Source organism: Streptopelia decaocto, assembly GCF_964273445.1.
Source record: "Streptopelia decaocto genome assembly, chromosome: 6".
Lineage (NCBI taxonomy): Eukaryota > Metazoa > Chordata > Aves > Columbiformes > Columbidae > Streptopelia > Streptopelia decaocto.
Window position 1 is genome coordinate 21,044,117 of NC_138660.1, and position 13,646 is coordinate 21,057,762.

At 36.4% G+C, this 13,646-nt stretch overlaps 1 protein-coding gene across 1 annotated transcript; it reads left to right on the top strand.

The window, feature by feature from the left end:
• Positions 1 to 852: 852 nt before the first annotated feature.
• On the top strand, positions 853 to 9,804 carry RBP2 (retinol binding protein 2; the record flags this gene model as incomplete). Its single annotated transcript, XM_082057140.1, has 4 exons — positions 853 to 925; positions 4,751 to 4,929; positions 7,927 to 8,028; positions 9,654 to 9,804. The coding sequence occupies 4 exons, from the start codon at positions 853 to 855 to the stop codon at positions 9,705 to 9,707; spliced, it is 408 nt and encodes a 135-aa protein (XP_081913266.1). The 3' UTR covers positions 9,708 to 9,804.
• Between the last annotated feature and the right edge of the window lie 3,842 nt (positions 9,805 to 13,646).

A 13,646-nucleotide genomic window follows, 5' to 3' on the forward strand; every position in this document is an offset into this window, starting at 1 on the left:
AATTTGCTTTTAATGCTTGTGTTAACTGACAATAAAGTTCTACTGCACATTCAAATTCTCCATTCAGACACATTCTGTATGTGCTTATTTGCACAAATGAAATCTTGTGCTTTTCCCCACAACAATGCAATGCTGCTGGGTGAAAAATACCTTTCTAATATCAACGGCTCTGTTTCAGAGTAATTAAAAACTAATTTTTAGGTAGGATTGATACTAATTATGACTGATTTCAATTTACTTTACATTTGCTAAACCTGTTGTTAAATTAAAAGAAAAATATGGAAGTGCAGTTGGTATAAGTGCAGCTATTAGTATACATATATTTGGAAAATCAAAAGAAAATGAAAATATTTTCAACATAAGTATTCCCTTTTCTGCCCTGCCTTGTGTTTGCTACACATTCAAGACTTCCATCCACTTTAAATGGGAGTTCTGGGTATATCAGCTCTGTAAGATCGGTTCTTCATAGGGAAATATGACACATAGAAAGGAACAGAAAAAGAGAATTCACCTTGGAAACTTTATCTGGATTGTACAATTTGCCACTGTATTCAATATATTTCAAAGGTATCCCACAATAGCCAGTAGTTCTTTACAAAGGTCACTGTAAAATCATAACCTGTATTACTACATATTTCAGGAAGTGTTCCTTGACTGCCAGCTGTTCAGCTGAACTTTGTTAATGAAGACAAGGTTTTCTAAGGTTATCACTCCGACCCTTAAACTGTATTACCTAGAAAACCATAAACCTTATAAAAAAAAGATATGAAAAGGTTTATAAAACCTTCCCTTAGCAGATCCTGTTTCTAGCCTCACATTTTGATCTGAAGTTGGTTTTAAGCTCTTGCCACCATGCCTGCTGATTTCAATGGAACGTGGGAAATGGAAAGCAATGAAAACTTTGAAGGCCTCATGGTTGCTTTAGGTAAATGAAAAAATATTATCTATATAGTGATAAAGAGAAAGCGTTTCAATTATAAGTAAAATCCTTCTAAAAATTAATTAGACTATTTCTGTAATGTGTGTTGTGGCATAAGGGTTTCTGCTAATTACATGAAAAATCAAGTAACTGTAATGTACTTAGAATTAGAATGATCTAAGTATATAAGCAAGAGAAGACTTGTAGCCAAAGATAACAGTGTTTATTTAGTTAAATGAAAAAACAGATACAGATAGATTAAAAAAAATAGGCTGTCAGATACAGAAGCTCTGTTTTTATTCCTGGTATATACTTGCTGTAACAGTCACACCACAACTTGGTTGGCTGTGTTAAAGAACAATAGAATATTTTATATCACTAAAGCAACAATAGTGTTTAGTACTTAATTAGTGCTTTGAACTAGTAGAAATTGCGTGCATCAATTGCATGGCAAAGGCAATAAAAGCCTTTAAAAGCCTTAAAAGATAAATGGGCAGATACTGTGGGAGTCATCCTTACACATCAAGGAGACTTAGGTCACAGGAGTTCTTAAACTTGTGTTTACATGGTTAAGTAAGCTTCATTTCACTTGGCTATGGCCATCATTAATGACAACGATATATACCTGCAAAAAGAGACGTTCTGCTCTTTAGGCAACTTTCTTTTACTGCTTTGTTAGCCTCTTTATCATTAGAGGCCTGATAGCTACACTTTGTGTATCCAATGTATTAGATATTAAGCATACTGTTTGTAGATGCTAGAATGCCAAAACACTGTTCACTGAATGCAAGAAATATCCTTGTCAGTTCACATCAAGATCAAGTTTATGTTGTTTGTATTTATTTTTCCCCACACTGACAGACTCAATTTTTGTAATGACTGGATATAATTTTATGAGAAAAACGTCTTCTTTCACTGTACCTATTACTTCCAATATAAATTGCCTTTCAAGGATTTTCATTCTCGTAAAGGCATAAACCTTTTGCTCTAGGTCATTATGATTATGCAAGTAGTGTGCAGGAAATCCTTCCTCTCCTTAGGTTAGCAGAGATGCAGATCTTTAATTTGCTGAAAAGAAGAAATAATAGAACACATCAGCATTTCTCAATAATTTCTTCAGTACACCCTGAACTGGCATTGAAAGAATAGTTAGCACCTTTCCACCACTGCAATAATATAGCTGCATTCCAAAACCACCAAAAAGTATGGGAGTTAGATTTATACATGCATGAGAAGTGTAATATTTAGGATCAGGAATCTTCTCCCAACTCTACTACATCACAGATGAAGGGCATAAAGGACTATTGTTTCCTTACCCCACAAGATGACTATGAAACTTACACAAGAAAAGTACTCATTAGAGTTGGTAATTTCACCTAGATTGGAAGAGTCTGTCTGGCTCTGAATCATAAATTAGTATGTGGCAAAAATCAAACCTGTATTGGATTTTAATGCTTACAATTGATAGCACTTAGGGGCCGAACTGGACCTATGTACTGCTCATTCCCAGACATATCAGTGCTTTCTATCTAGTGGTCATTCATTTCTATATTCTGTTCAGCATTTGCTCTTCTCTGCCTTTCCACTGTAGCTGACACCTCTGTAAAAATGATGCTGATGTGCGGGAGTTTTTTCAGGTCAAACTGCCTTGTACTTTTCATCAGCCATTGAGATCAGACTTGTGGTTTCTTGTGCTTTGTTCAAAAGGTGTTGAGTCAAATTAATGAAGATCTAAACAACTTGTTTGCTCAGATTCCAAAATAGTTGTTTGTAAAGACGCCAATTGTAAAAACTTTCTGATAAGATTTTAAAACTACTTTCCCAATAAGAATGCCAGCAACTGGTTGGGACAAAAGAACTGTTTGCACAAGTTGTCTGGATATGGCCCTTCATAAGTACATAAGGACTTTTGTAGATATGTGCATATATATACTATAAGTTACACTAATCAACAACTTCCAATGACTTAGCAAAAAAAATGAACATCGATAACAATGCAAAGATGTATATGGCTATCAGTGATTCTCAGAATGGAAAAAAATTACATCAAAACAGTGAAAATATATTGTTCTGCTCTGTTTCTCACAATTCCACATGTAGTTGATATTTTAAGTACTAAAGTGCTCATGTTCAAAGCACACTGAGGTTTCGTCGTTGTTCTTTATTTATCCATCCTTCTAATAAATGCATACACATTTCTATGCTTTAATTAAAGAATAGTTTTGCCCTTTAAGCCAGAAACTTTGATTTTATCATAAACATGTTACAAAGTGTTTTAATTTACTATAATAGAACACTATATCATTTTTATTGCTTGTTTTGTCCAAAATGCAGTTATGAAAACTATGCTTTAATAAAACCTCCCCTGATTTTTCTCCAGGAGATACAAGGCTAATATATTAGTCAGAAACAGCATTTCTTTAGAAGTCTAGACATTTTTTTTTCCTCAGAGAGAACTGAATTTTATGTTACCTGGCTATAAATCAGACTCAGAGATACCTTTAACCCACCACAGCAGATAAAATATACCCAAGAAGTCTTGAATATAAATACTGAACAAGAGCGTTATTTCCCATGTTAAAAAATCACCATTTTTTTTCAACCCAATCCTGTAACTCAACTCAATTAGTATTTCACAAGTAGTATATTGAATGTACCAAAAAAAAAAATGCTCCATTAGTATGTGGCACTGCTGAGCTGACAATGATTAACTCACATGCGAAACCAGTAAAGGGTGGCTAACAAACCCAAACCGTGCTTCAATCTCTTGCAGAAGCATGTGAGATTATTTCATTTGCATATAGCACTATAACAAGATTCACTGCCAGCTGGTCAGAAATATTTATTACAGATGGTAAGGCAGCTGGCATTAGGTGGATTGTCTGGGGCAAAGTGTCATCATGGCAATATATATTCTCCTTTTGATAACTTTAAATGCATTCAGTTGCAAGCAGTTGTTTACATTATAATGTTAGTCTTCATGAACAAAATAAGGATGTTGAGAAGGTCAGTACTGCATAAAATGTGGACAGAATATTAAACAGGAACTGTCAAATGCTGTAGTTTGATACTTTTTTGACTTTGAATTTGTCTCCTTATAACAGCTAAGCTACAATTCATTTCTGTGTCTAACAAAAGCAGGCTTTTATTTGATTTTTTATTTTTTATTCATTAGTATAATTTCCATTATTTTAAAATTAATTAATTAACCTCTTGCATACTCCCACATCATAAAATGAACATGCCAAAATCCCTAACATACTTATTTTCTGAAAAGGAATGTTATTCCGAGACTCTTATTTTGGGGGTGGCCAACATTTGTAACCCAGCAAGGACCAAGAGCTACATGATTTACAGTACTTGCTTAGAAAGGGGAATGGCTCCCAGGCCTAAGATGATAATTGCGCTCCTGGCATCCCGCAGCTTCATGTGTGAGTGAGGCCAAAAAGGCAATGTCAGTCTTAATAGCCCCCATTGTCTCTAGAAAAAGAAGGAAATTGGGTGATTTAATGTGCCCGCATCTATGCACCACTGATTGTACATTGTAGCTCTGCTCACAGCATTCCCACAGATATCCTGTTAATAACTAACTTTGCAATCAGTGGAAGATCCTCAAATTGAAAGTCTACTTGCAAACACAAGGTGATTTTTATTTGAAATTATCTTTTTCTCTGCAAAATGTTGCAGGAAAAACATCACTTGTGGAACTATGTTCCACATAAAATGCTTGGGCTATTTTATTATGTGTAAAAACAAGTGCTGTAGTTTATTATTTTTGGTAACAAATATTAGAATTTTCATTGTGATGCTCTCTTTTCTATTTTTCGGCAGATATTGATTTTGCAACTCGTAAGATTGCAAAACACTTGAAACAAACAAAGGAGATTATTCAAGATGGAGATAATTTCAAAACAAAAACACTCAGTACTTTCAGAAACTATGAAGTGAATTACACTGTGGGAGTGGAGTTTGAAGAACACACCAAAGGACTGGATAACCGAGTGGTAAAGGTAAAAGCTTGGTACCTGGTATCTGTTTACACTACAGCACCAAGAGTGAGCAGTTCCAAAAATCAGCTGAATACATTAAAAAAAAAAAAAAAATGCAAACATTAGAGGATTTGTATAAAGCAGAAATAATTTGAATCTTGAGACAGTTTTCTTTCCTGATACAAGCTTTTGTTATAAATTCAAATCAGGATGATTACTCATATATGTGAGGAGAATCATTAACTACATGTTTTTCCAGTAGGGGATTGTTCCAGCTTTTCTATGATACACCTTTATGTATTTAGAAAGTAGCAAAACTGTATTTTTACCTATGTATCTTCCTTAATGAAACCATAAATTCAGTCCTTTGAATTTAGGTCTTTCTCTGTGTCAATTTACATTTTCAGTTCTGAATGGTTGCGTTCACACTGTATTTTTAATCTGAGCCTGCTCAACCTCCATTAGACAGTTCAACAGTTGGACACTGCACTCAGCTACTAATCTTTAGGAAGGGACAATAAAAAATTTTGAGCCAAAGGTACGACTGACAGGGGTGGCAGGCCCACTGGCAGGGGCAGACAGGCAAGGAGGCCCAGCAGTGCATGCTTTAGTATCTTTAGGATTACAGGAGGAACCTGAGCTTAAAATTCCGCTGGGAAACTGTGGGCATACGTTCAGACACCTTTTGGTGAGATATGTGGAAAACCAACATTTAGATCAAGGACCATGTTGTGTGTCAGCCCATGCCCTACCTCCTGACACAGACAGAGTCAACTAATACATTTGTTCCTGTGAGGCTTTCAAACAAGGCTGTATCTGGGAAGTCAGCGAGGAAAAGAATGCAGACGAGCACTAATTAAATTCACTTACTGAATTCAGCTTCATGTTTCTGTGTCAATACTGCTTCTGTTTTACTCTCCTCTCACCTCTAAAATACTTAAGCAAGATTTTCAAAGGTGGAAAGGCCAGTAGATCTCAAATTTCCATAGTCTGTCCCCTGTATAGTCTAGCTAATCTTGCATCACTTGCGCCTCTTTGTCATCGTTCCCTGAATCTACTCCTATCGACTGTTCTGCCAATTACCACAGTTTTATTCTTCCACTCAGCTCTGAGCTCTCTTGCTCTTCTCCAAACATACGCTGTCCTGTCCATCAGTATCTTCCCAATGAACAGTTTTCAGAACTTGTTGCCAAACTCTGCAAAGCTCATTATCAACAAGACCTGTTTTGTTTTGGCAATTTCCACAGGAAATTGGCAGCATAAAGGACATGTTTACATTTGAACTCACATCATCCTTCACTGGAGTGGCACGAATTTAACAGAAGACATTGTTTATTTACTATAGATCACTTTTCATTCTCAAACTAACTTTGTGCAGTGTAATTCCTATGACTTCTTCCAAACTATTTCTCATTCACAGCACTGCAAGCCATCAAATAATAAGATCCAGTATCATGAATATCCCTATCTATAATTTTCCTTCCCATCACTTTCTCCAGTGAGCACTCAGTTATACATATTCCTATGACAGAGTTCATGCTTTAAAACATTACTCCCACATCCCTTTAGATCAGTGGAAAGCATTACTAAGGATCTAAGGACTCATTAGTTGCCTAATAAATCCATAGACTAATGCTCCTCTAGTGCTCTTCACCACTCTCAAAGCCATTGCCTTTCTGTGCAAAATCCTTTCACTTGCAGACGCTCCTCTTCATTATCTGGAGAGAGGGAGGGAGGGAAGAAGGAAAGCAGGAAGGCAGGAAGGAAGGAAGGAAACACAGCTTGTACAATTACAACCCTACCTGATTTAATAATTTTTGTCTAATATTATTTTCTAAACAAATTATATTATTTGTTTCTGACAAGAGGAGAAGGAAAAAGGAATCATGTCTTGCTCTAAAAGAGTTTTCTGGTCATTTTATTAACAAAACAATGCCTCAAACACATTGAAGTCATTGAAGTTAATTGAAGGTGCTAAAAGTGCCAGGTAACATTTAAATGTAAAGAGGGTATGGATAATTTAAAGAGCATGTAGCTTAAAAATTCCGTAAATAAGAAAGAAGTTGACTGAAATAGAATTAGTTTTGTCTCATTATTAATAGAAATCCCCCTCATAAGAGAAATAAATCATCCAGGGCTGAACTACAAAATGAATTAAACTCCCAATACTCTTAGAGCTTTTTAATAACTGAACTTACACTGACTGTAAGCGGTCTCTGATGAGGACTTGCCTATGATACATGGTTAAATGTTTCCCTAAAGTACAATGGTTCAATTCTAGAACAATTCAAACAAAGCTGCTTTGAATGTACTCTAGTGTATCTGACTAGAGAATTTAGCTTGTAAAGAGAACTTTTTATTACAGATATGGTGATCCTGCACCTGGACAAGAATCAGCATACCTGATACCCCATTTATTAGTGACAGACACTGAATCACACCAAATCATGTTTGAAGGTGGAAGGGGCCTCTTGAGATCACCTAGTCCAACCCCCCTGCTCAGGCAGGGTCAGCCAGACCACATTGTCCAGCTTATGATCATATATCTCTTCAAAGATCTTTCATGAAAGTGCTTGAAAATAAATCAATAAATTTATTGTATAAGATAATATTAACATACACTTCATCTTGCTATTTTATGCAGAGCTAGGAAAGGTGTCAGCATGGCACATGTTAGTATAAGCACCCAGGTCTTCACTCATGAAACCTTACAAACAGGCAAGAAAGGAAAAATACAATTTGCATGACTTGCACAAGTATCTGTTAATTCTCTCAGCAATTTGCTGGTTAGTATGAACACTTTATATTCATGTACGTGAAGAAATACATGGAAACGACAACAAAGCAATGTAAAAGCTTCACATCAAAATACCTATTAAAGCTTTGGGTTGTTTTGGGAGGAAGATGGGGAATGGTAGGAAGCAACTGCAATAGTATCTTCTCATTGCTTGATTGAGAGTATTTTCATGTATTAATGAACTTGTTAACATATCAGAGTTAATTATCTGATTCCTGCAGACACTAGTGACCTGGGATGGTGACAAACTGGTATGTGTTCAGCAAGGTGAAAAGAAAAACAGGGGCTGGAAGCACTGGATTGAAGGGGACATACTGCATCTGGTAAGGGCAGCTGTACAGACACACAGCACATAATGGAGACTGCAACCAAGTACAGGTTTCCATTTCAAAGGGCTTGTTACTTGTTCTAGTTAGAATGGTCTTTATTTAGACAGCTCTGATCTCCGAACTATAGGGAAATGCCCCCTCTGCTATGACTTGGGAATGTTCAGTTTCTTTCTACCTGCTCACAATTAGGTCACAACCCTGCCTTGTTTTTTTTCCTCCAGTCCACTGCCCTCCAGCTATTAACCCTTCTTGTTACATTGCACTGCTAACATCATCTAGTTCTTACATAATCACTGGTAGGAAAGAAAAACAAACAAACAAACAAACAAAAAACCAACCACCACCACACAGTATGGGACAGACTGCAAAAAAAATATTAATTTTTGTTCTGAAAGAAGTACTGTGAAGCTCTAATACGTATCAGAAACCTCTGGATGCTAAAGAGGATCCTTCAAACAACCTACACGGCAATTATTTTGTGCTTGTACAGTAAAAATTCAAAACATTCATACATCTGAGTTAGTAAGCTGGAGCCCAAAGACAAATGATCTGAGACCAAGAGATGCCAGAAATGCCTGTGCAGGAAATAAGCAGCCAGTGAAGTCCAGAAAGATTTAAAAATAGTAGATGCACAGAGATAATGATTCCAGAATTTCTTGGGAAAGCAATCAAGAAATGAGCATTATAATGTTGGATGGTGCAATAGGTGGGTGCAGAAAGATTATGGAGGAGAGCTTATTTTTCTGTCTCATGATTTGCATCTAGATATCTACTCCTCGTAGAGTTGACCCTACAGATTGTTTCAAGTCCATGTGCTTGAAAGGTCAAACCAATGAACTAAAAACCACTATTTTCCACTGTCTAGTGGAAAACTGTCAAGTACACTGTCAACTGCCAACTGTCTAGTACACTTTTTAGACTCTATTTTAACATGTATTTTAACATAAAATGATTCAACAAAGGTTCTACATGCTGGCACCAGGGTTCAGGCTAAGAATGATGGAAAGAGAGAGACCAAGTAGATTAATACTACAGTCTTCAGAAACTCTACTGCACGTTTGGCCAATTGCTGGCCAAAAAGCCAGCTTCAGCTCGCTTCCAAGTCCTGTTTGGCACAGGAATGCTGGCTAATCAGAAGACTAACCAAAGGGATGGTTGGTTGCAATGCTGGGCAAAAATGGTGTATTGTTCTGGCCCCTTAAAAAGGCTGGGCACATCTCTGAAGCAAATGTCCTCAACTTTTTAAAGCCTCCTCTATTTTTTTTTTTACTTCCTTGTTTCATAACTTCTCATGAACGATAAGGTAATGTGAATCATAAACTATTACAGTACCTTGTTTTAATAAGAAAGCATGAAAAAGTCTTGCATTAAAGAACAATTTTTTATGCATTTTTCATGTTTATTCTTCTTAGAGCTCAATTCAAGTATCAAAATCTAATTAATGCAAGATATATTGCATGCCTGCTGATTGGGTACATATCACAGACTATTCTTTCTGTTCTCTATTTCATAAGCATATCTCTTCCTTGCAGTGGCTCGGTTGTAGTAATTTCTGGTGGGATCTGCTGTATATGCAAAATACAACTCCTATATACTTACTAATTGTTTTAATACTGTAGGAACTGACATGTGAAGACCAGGTGTGCCATCAGACATTTAGGAAGAAAAAATAAAATTGATCAGAAAGCCACCCAGATCTTCATCACACTATTATGCTGTTATATTTCGTCTAAAAAGAAGAACCAAGCCAGATTTGCAATAATGCCTTGACACTGCTATGTGAATGTATTTTGTGCCTGTTTATGGAAACAAACAAGTTTTATGGAAATAACATCAAACAGTTGCAAACATTGTAAATTCCTTTGTCTTCAGTCTGAAGTTAAATAAAAGTAACTGTATTTCAAATAATGCTTTCCTACATCTTTGTATTCATTTCCAGAGGAATGTCCTTTAGCAACAGTTGAAAATTAACAGCCACAATTATCTCAAACACAGTATATCTCTCCACAGTGTTGTAATATCCTAATATATTTGGATGACTGAGTAAAATTGGACATTCATTGGACTGTTTCTATTTTATTTAGTCCTGCATCACTAAGTCCACACTTTCAGGTAACAGAATGGCTCACTGAAAATGAAAAGCAGCCTTTAACATCTAGGTTATTCATTTGAATTTGGCCCAGGTCTATAGCTGCTAGTAGTTATCATTTGATAAATGTTTCATGGCCAATGTGAAATGCTGTAGCTCCTTAATACTGTCCTAAAGTGGATCAGTGGCAATGCTGCCAACTTCCAGTCAGAACTGGCAACCTACTAATAATCCCAGCAGAGAAGTTTGCTGTTTGAAGCAAACTTTACATTCAAGAGTTGCTCCGTGACGCAAAAACTAAGGCATACTTATGGGTATAACAGGAAAACTGCAGAGCATACACAGACTGTAGGTACCCCGTGCATAGAATACCCACCATGATGCAGTCTTCACCTTGTACCTACCTTTCAGAGATTTTAAAAAGAAAAGTCATTTCCATACAACTCTCCTCAGTTTTATTTAGGGTTTTTCAAAAGAATTCAAGTTATTTGCTAAAGGCAAGTGTAAGTTAACCATGGATGGTGAGCACTACTTCAGTAGATGGAAACTGAAATTATTCAATAAAATCTGTGCACACATTCACAGAACTGAAGAAGGACTTGTATGCCCAAAAGCTCATATATTTTTTCCCAACTATGTGAATTAATCTAATAAAATTTACTGTCTTTCCTACAACCTTGCCTTGCATATACATAAACTTTCAAAGAAACTGTCACCATTTCATTTCCCTCTTGTCCATATGCCCCATCTTCTGTTTAGTATGGGAGGAGTGGAAATTCACTAAACAGATCAGTGGTAAGGAAATAGGAGAAAAGATGTGGAAAAAACTTTGCAGAAATGGAGGACCATATGCTTTCTCCCCATCCCCACCTGCTGCTGAGCCTACTCACTGTCAATAGCTCAGAATAGGAGTGAGACAGTCTCCCAGCTGAAAACAAGATTACGTCTGCAAAAACCCGAATCTGATTAATATGTCACTAATACGTACATGGCCATGGCCAAATAAGTGCATATGTAGGGATATTTGTATAAATTGGACTTTGCTTCTCCTGATAAAAGGTGACCTGGTATCAAACTTCCTGAGCACTTCACCTGAGCAAAGCTCTAATGTCAGTTCACATTGAAGAAACTGCATTTGGAGTTGGTAAATTCCTTATTTTTTCTTATTCAGCCCTGTCCTGGACTACCCAGTAGAAACATATTTAATTCATGTTTCTAAGTCTCTTCTAGTTATTAGGCTAAGAAGTACCACAGTTCATTAAGCTTTCAAAATGTTATCAGAACAAAGTAATCACTAGAAAACAAAATGTGCATGTTTTAGTGACATTTCTCTCAGCTGCTTCTTGCCAAGAGTAAGCCTGCACAATGCAGGGCTTCATAGCTTCACACCACATCATAAAACAAAGAAAAAGCTTTCATCTATCACAAAGAACTGTCATTAATTCACAACTTATGAGTTTGAAGTCAGAAAGCAAGCATTCTTCAACTGATTTCTTGTTATGCTTACTAGTTTTATCTAATGGATATGGTTGAGAAGTAAATTAAATAGGCAACTGGGCACTTAAGTAGACTTCGATTAGGAGAAAACTGGATCTGGCCCTATTTTTTGAAAATTTTAGAAATGAAAATTCCAGACTTTTGAACAGGGAGTGAGAAAATGTGCAAGGTTTTTACATGCCAAAACAACATTTTCTTCCTGCACCTACTGATATGCAAGAACTTGCACACCTTTTACAACTGTATGCACAGCATTGGAGACAGAGGAGATATTATGTTGCATTATAATTACTTCCAAAGGTATACTTGTTTGTATCATATCTGTGATGTTAGGTTGGTCTCTAAGCTATACAAAGTACCTTGTCTCCTTATCAGTAGATTAAATTCTTGCACTGGAGGAGTGGACCTAACTGGTAAATCAGAGAATGTTCATTCACATTTTTTCAGCCCTTTGGCATGCGATGCCGTCTCAGCTGTTTTGAAGGTTTACCATTTGCATTGATTCTTTTCCTCTTAGAGAATATTACTCAAATGCAGCTAACAGGAAGGGAACTTAACAGCAACATTCTGATCAGGAAGACAGAAAAGCCTGTACAAAAGCACTTCCTAGTGAGTACAGTACTGGGCAAAGAGTCACCTGTCACTGGACTTTTCAAATGACAATGACAAAGGTATGTGTAAGAAATAGTTATGCTGGGATTTCTAAAAATCCTCTGCGGTGAGCCCATTTTTCTCCCTAAAAGTCAGCTAGCATTTTCTTATCAACTGTTAAAAGAAGAAAGCAACACTGCAGGCAAATGCTGTAGAAGAATGATGTAAATTCTCCTACCACTAATGTTCTGTGGTTAGTTCCTAAGATGCTATCTTTCTATTCAGCTCTGGAGGGTCACCTAGGTACTATGTGCACAGAATGACTTTCGAAATTTCCATGAATATCCTGTGCATTCTGCTGATCTGCTGCTTGTAAAAGATGTCTACTCCACTGCCATCTGGCAAAAAGTCTGAGGTTTCTAAATCAGCATATACTTAAAGATCCGATGAGGACAAAAAAAAATCATATACACACAAAAGTTGTTTAATTACATCTTGTTTGCATTTCTTTTAAACAAGGGTGTGTATTTTGCCTTAATTGAGAGAGATTAATAGAAAGGATTTATTTGGAAGGTTTTTTTCTGAATAGAATACATACTTTCAGGTTGAATTTCTGGTTGATTTGGAGGGCAGAGGTTGCAGATATTTTAAATTCAGTTTGGTGATTACACTTGTTATGCAGATGGTGAAGATTAGAAGAAATCATTTTGTGAAAATGTGATTTAAAATAAAATTAACTAGACACGCTTTTCAATAGCTGAAAAAAAAAAAAAAAGCCAGTTATTCTCTAAATATCACACTTGTTTTAATTATATCTCACACTACAGTTCTTCAGTCATCATTAAATAGAAACGGGAATGCAATAGATGACAGGATATATTCCAGAGTTCTTAGAGGTGGAGGAATCCATTAAAAGATTAGGAGCTTTGCCTTACGTGACAGCAAACAGAGACACCGCTTGCCATAAGAACACAAACATGAAAGGCTGCTGCTAAAGGAATGAGGGCACACTGACATCCATGATGGGAAAAGAAAGACAGGGCAAGAAGTAACAGACTTAAATTGCAGCAGGGAAACTTCAGGTGGACATTAGGCAACACCTCTGTGCTCAAAAGATAATGAAGGGCTGGAAGAGGCTGGCAGATGAGCTTGTGGAGTCTCTGTGGTCCAACCACAGTAACCACTTTCATCAACAAATCAAGCCAAGTCTTTCATTGTATCTGTAGCAATAGTTGGCAAAAAAGACTGCCAGAAAGATCTCAAGGATATTATATTCTTAATGTTTTTATGGAAAAAAAAAAAAAAAAGCCAAACAGAGTACCTGCAGTAATAGAAAGGCTACAGCATAAACTCATGTTTACCAAGACCCAGAAACAAGCCAGAAGAACCACTGGAAATTCTATTTACCTATTTTCACGTTGCTATACTTTGGATT